Here is a 6000-nt window from a genome sequence, read left to right as displayed (position 1 = left end):
GGTTCTAATCCCGCCTCCGCCACTTGTCAGCTGTGTGACTTTGGGCGAGTCACTTCACTTCTCTGGGCCTCAGTTCCCTCATCGGTAAAATGGAGATGAAGACTGTGAGCCCCCCGTGGGACAACCTGATCGCCTCGTATCCCCCCTCCCCAGCGCTTAGAACAGCGCTGCACACATAATAGGCGCTTGACAAATCCCATCATCATCATTAAACAGAAGCAGAGAAGGTATCCCGATTCTGAAGCCGGGACCGTCTCCCGGAAGAGGAAAACACACAAGGCAGGACTTTTCATGGCTTGTCTTTCCTGATTCTCTCTGTTCTTCCCGAAGGAGGCAGGGGCGGGAATAGAGTGAGCGTCAGTGAATCAGCAACTCGCAAAGCGGCGGTGATCCCTTGATCGTTCCACGTCCGGACAAGCAACCCGTCTCAAGACGATCGCGGCGGCTGGGCCTGGGCCAGAATCGTGGCTGGTAAGCCAAAAACGACCGTGCTCTCTTTTATTCATTCAGTCGTATTTATTGATAATAATAATAATAATAATGGCATTTATTAAGCGCTTACTATGTGCAAAGCACTGTTCTAAGCGCTGGGGGGATACAAGGTGATGAGGTTGTCCCACGTGGGGCTCACAGTCTTCATCCCCATCTTACAGATGAGGGAACAGAGGCCCAGAGAAGTGAAGTGACTTGCCCAAAGTCACCCAGCTGACAAGTGGCGGAGCCGGGATTTGAACCCATGACCTCTGACTCCAAAGCCTGGGCTCTTTCCCACTGAGCCACGCTGCTTATTGAGCGCTTACTGTGTGCAGAGCACTGGACCGAGCGCTTGGAAAGTACAGTTTGGCCACAGACAGAGACAATCCCTACCCAACAACGGGCTCACAGTCTAGAAGGGGGAGACGGACAGCCGAACAAAACAAGTAGACAGGCGTCAATACCATCAGAATAAATAGAATTATAGCCATATACACATCATTAATAAAATAGAGTACAATAAATATGTACAAATAGGCACCAGTGCCGTGGGGCGGGGAAGAGGGTAGAGCGGAGGGAGGAAGTCGGGGCGACGGGGAGGGGAGGAGGAGCAGAGGAAAAGGGGGGCTCAGTCCGGGAATCAATCAATCAATCAATCGTATTTATTGAGCGCTTACTGTGTGCAGAGCACTGTACTAAGCGCTTGGGAAGTCCAAGTTGGCAACATATAGAGACAGTCCCTACCCAACAGTGGGCTCACAGTCTAGAAGGGGGAGACAGAGAACAAAACCAAACATATTAACAAAATAAAATAAATAGAATAGATATGTACAAGTAAAATAAATAGAGTAATAAATATGTCCAAACATATATACATATATGCAGGTGCTGTGGGGAAGGGAAGGAGGCAAGACGGGGGGGATGGAGAGGGGACGAGGGGGAGAGGAAGGAGGGGGCTCAGTCTGGGAAGGCCCCTTGGAGGAGGTGAGCTCACAGTAGGGCTTTGATTAGGTAAGGTGACCTCACTTGGAAATCCCATGCGCCTGCATATGCACATATCCGCTTCCTCGGAAGATTCACAGGTATTTACTGAGTACTTACTATGTGTGGGGGCACTGTACTAAGCTCCTAGGAAAGCCCAAGATGACAAGTTGGTAGATATGGTTGCCCCCTCCTTCCTCTCCCTCCCCATCCCCCCGGCCTTACCTCCTTCCCCTTCGCACAGCACCTGTATATATGTATATATGTTTGTACGTATTTATTACTCTATTTATTTATTTTATTTGTACATATTTATTCTAATTATTTTATTTGGTTAATATGTTTTGTTGTCTGTCTCCCCCTTCTAGACTGTGAGCCCACTGTTGGGTAGGGACCGTCTCTATATGTTGCCAACTTGTAATCAATCAATCATATTCATTCATTCAATCGTATTTATTGGGTGCTTATTGTGTGCAAAGCACTGTACTAAGCGCTTGGGAAGTACAAATGCTCTGCACACAGTGCTCTTAGTACAGTGCTCTGCACGCAGTAAGAGCACAATAAGAGCTCAATAAATACGATTGAATCGTATTTAAATAAATAAATAAATACACTAATCTCCTCACCGTACCTCGTTCTGGCCTGTCCCGCCATCGACCCCTGGCCCACGTCATCCCCCGGGCCTGGAATGCCCCCAATCCCTCTGCCCCTCCGCCAAGCTGGCTCTCTTCCTCCCTTCAAGGCCCTGCTGAGAGCTCACCTCCTCCAGGAGGCCTTCCCACACTCAGCCCCTTCCTTCCTCTCCCCCTCGTCCCCCCTCCATCCCCCCCATCTTGCCTCCTTCCCTTCCCCACAGCACCTGTATGTATGTATATATGTTTGTACATATTTATTACTCTATTTATTTATTTATTTATTTATTTTACTTGTACATATCTATTCTATTTATTTTATTTGGTTATTATGTTTTGTTTTGTTCTCTGTCTCCCCCTTTTAGACTGTGAGCCCACTGTTGGGTAGGGACTGTCTCTATATGTTGCCAACTTGTACTTCCCAAGCGCTTAGTACAGTGCTCTGCACACAGTAAGCGCTCAATAAATACGATTGATTGATTGATTGAATGAGTGAATGAATGAATATGATTCCTGTCCACAAGGAGCTTACAGTCAACAGGGACCAACCAAATGCTAGACAGACTCATATTTCCAACCAGCATCTGTAGCCAAAATGGCTTGTAAAATTTCCCGTTCGGATTTGGTATATGTGCCCTTGATCGCCTTTGAAATGCTACGATCTTGTAACTTGACGATGATGGTATTTGTAAAGCGCTTACTATGTGTCAGGCACTGTACTAAACGCTGGGGTAGATCCAGGCTAATTGGGTTGGACACAGGCCCTGTCCCACGTGGGGCTCACAGACCTCCCCCCCAGCTCACTGAGGCCCGGATAAGTGCAGTTAATAATAATAAAAATTAATTATGGTATTTGTTAAGCGCTTACAATGTCGCTACAAGCTACTCAGGTTGGACACAGTCCCTGTTCCGCACGGAGCCCACGGACTTAATCCCCATATTACAGATGAGGTCACTGAGGCCCGGAGAAGTGCAGTAATAATAATAAAAATTAATTACGGTATTTAAGTACTTACTACGTCGATACAAACTAATTAAGTTGGACACAGTCCCCGTCCCACTTGGGGCTCATAGTCTTCATCCCCGTATTACAGATGAGGTCACCGAGGCCCGAAGTGCAGTAATAATAATAAAAATTAATTACGGTATTTGTTAAGTACTTACTACGTCGCTACAAACTAATTAAGTTGGACACAGTCCCCGTCCCACTTGGGGCTCATAGTCTTCATCCCCATATTACAGATGAGGTCACTGAGGCCTGGAGATGTGTGGAATTAATAATAATTAATTATGGTATTTGTTAAGCACTTACTATGTCGATACAGGCTAATTAGGTTGGACCCAGTCAGTCCCTGTCCCCCGTGGGGCTCACAGTCTTAATCCCCATTTTACAGATGAGGTCACTGAGACCCATAGAAGTGAAGTAATAATAGTAATAATGATTAATCATACTATTTGTCATGTGCTTACTATGTGCCAGTCACTGTACCAAGTGCTGGGGTGACTATGCTTAGTACAGTGCCTGGGACGTAGTAGACACTTAACAAATGCCCTCGTTATTATTACAAGCAAAGTGACTCGCCCACAGTCACACAACAGACAAGCAGTAGAGGCGGGATTAGAACCCAGGTCCTCCTGCCTCCCGGGCCCCACCCTCCAGGCCGGGCTTTATGCCAACTCTCAGCTGTCAGCTGTGACTTTGGGCAAGTCACGTAACTTCTCTGGGCCTCAGTTACCTCATCTGTAAAATGGGGGTTAAAACTGTGAGCCCCCCGTGGGACAACCTGATCACCTTGTAACCTCCCCAGCGCTTAGAACAGTGCTTTGCACATAGTAAGCGCTTAATAAATGCCATCATTATTATTGTTATAACTCCTCCTGGAAGAATCCTGTTCGTGATGCCTACTGAGGGCTCGAGTCGACCAACTCCATTTTCCCGCCCTCTCCGAAGCGCTTAGTCCAGTGCTCCGCACACTGCTAGTGCTCGCTAAATACCCCGGATGGATGGACGGATGAATTAGAAGCAGCGTGGCTCAGTGGAAAGAGCACGGGCTTTGGAGTCAGAGGTCATGGGTTCAAATCCCGGCTCCGCCAATTGTCAGCTGTGTGACTTGGGCAAGTCACTTCACTTCTCTGGGCCTCAATTACCTCATCTGTAAAAATGGGGATTAAGACTGTGAGCCCCGCATGGGACAAGCTGATCACCTTGTAACCTCTCCAGTGCTTAGAACAGTGCTTTGCACATAGTAAGTGCTTAATAAATGCCATTATTATTATTATTATTATTATTATTATCTCTCCTCTGCCGCCGCTAACCTCCTCACTGGGCCTCGTTCTCGCCCGTCCCGCCGTCGACTCCCGGCCCCCGTTCCCTGTCCCGAAATGTCCTCCCTCCTCACATCCGCCAAGCTTCCTCCCTTCAAAGCCCTACTGAGAGCTCACCTCCTCCAAGAGGCCTTCCCACACTGAGCCCCCTTTTTCCTCTCCTCCTCATCCTTCCCTGCCCTAACTCCTTCCCCTCCCCACAGCACCTGTATATATGTTTGTACAGATTTATTGCTCTATTTATTTTACTTGTACATATTTGCTATTCTATTTATTTCGTTGTTGATGTGCATTCCAACTCCACCACAAGTCTGCTGTGTGACCTTGGGCAAGTCACTTAACTTCTCTGGGCCTCAGTTCCCTCATCTGTAAAAATGGGGATTAAGACTGTGAGCCCCGCATGGGACAACGTGATCACATTGTATCCCCCCAGTGCTTAGAACAGTGCTTTGCACATAGTAAGCACTTAACAAATGCCATTATTATTATCATTATCTAGCTTTATTTCTATTTATTCTGACGATTTGACCCCTGTCCGCATGTTTTGTTTCGTTGTCTGTCTCCCCCTTCTAGACTGTGAGCCCACTGTTGGGTAGGGACCGTCTGTATATGTCGCCGACTTGGACTTCCCAAGCGCTTAGTCCAGCGCTCTGCACGCAGTAAGCGCTCAATAAATACGACTGAATGAGTGGCCAAATCACTGAGCGGGTCTGTGGTTCTGTTGGATAGGGACTGTCTCTATAGTTGCCAACTTGGACTTCCCAAGCGCTTAATACAGTGCTGTGCACACAGTAAGCACTCAATAAATACGATTGATTGATTGATTGATTGATTGTGGTTTCAGGTTGACCATGTGCGGCATCTGGGCGCTGTTCGGGAGCGACGAATGCCTGTCGGTGCAGTGTCTGAGCGCCATGAAGATCGCTCACCGCGGCCCGGACGCCTTCCGCTTCGAGAACGTCAATGGCTTCACCAACTGCTGCTTTGGCTTCCACCGGCTGGCCATCGTTGACCAGCTGTACGGGATGCAGCCCATTCGCGTCAAGAAGTTCCCTTACCTGTGGCTCTGCTACAACGGCGAAATCTACAACCACAGACAGGTAAGGATGGACGGGGGCCGGGGACCAGAAGCGGAAGCCCGTTTCCCTCTCAAGAGCGGATCTCGCCAGGCGATCGATTGGGCGCTACCGTGGGCACAACGCTGTAGACTCTACGCTCGCTGTGGGCAGGGAATGGGTCTGTTGTTCATTCATTCAGTCGTATTTATTGAGCACTTCCTGTGTGCAGAGCACTGGACTAAGCACTTGGGAAGTACAAATCGGCAACACATAGAGACAGTCCCTACCCAACAGCGGGCTCACAGCCTAGAAGGGGGAGACAGACGACAAAACAGTCAATCAATCAATCAATCGTATTTATTGAGCGCTTACTGTGTGCAGAGCACTGTACTAAGCGCTTGGGAAGTACAAGTTGGCAACATATAGAGACAGTCCCTACCCAACAGTGGGCTCACAGTCTAAAACAAAACAAGTATCCTCTCCCAAGCGCTTAGTGCAGTGCTGTGCACACAGTAAGGGCTCAATAAATA

General features: G+C 48.1%; 1 protein-coding gene across 1 annotated transcript in view; it reads left to right on the top strand.

The window, feature by feature from the left end:
• Positions 1 to 334: 334 nt before the first annotated feature.
• ASNS (asparagine synthetase (glutamine-hydrolyzing)) overlaps positions 335 to 6000 on the top strand; it is a 44423-nt gene continuing 38757 nt past the window's right edge. Inside the window, exons 1-2 of the mRNA XM_038768714.1 lie at positions 335 to 471; positions 5257 to 5512. Of these exons, the coding sequence (XP_038624642.1) occupies positions 5264 to 5512 (249 nt within the window). The 5' untranslated portion in view covers positions 335 to 471; positions 5257 to 5263. The remainder of the gene's footprint in view (positions 472 to 5256; positions 5513 to 6000) is intronic.

Source organism: Tachyglossus aculeatus, chromosome 2 (genome assembly GCF_015852505.1).
Source record: "Tachyglossus aculeatus isolate mTacAcu1 chromosome 2, mTacAcu1.pri, whole genome shotgun sequence".
In the NCBI taxonomy this organism is placed as follows: domain Eukaryota; kingdom Metazoa; phylum Chordata; class Mammalia; order Monotremata; family Tachyglossidae; genus Tachyglossus; species Tachyglossus aculeatus.
This window is presented reverse-complemented; position numbering and strand designations above follow the sequence as displayed.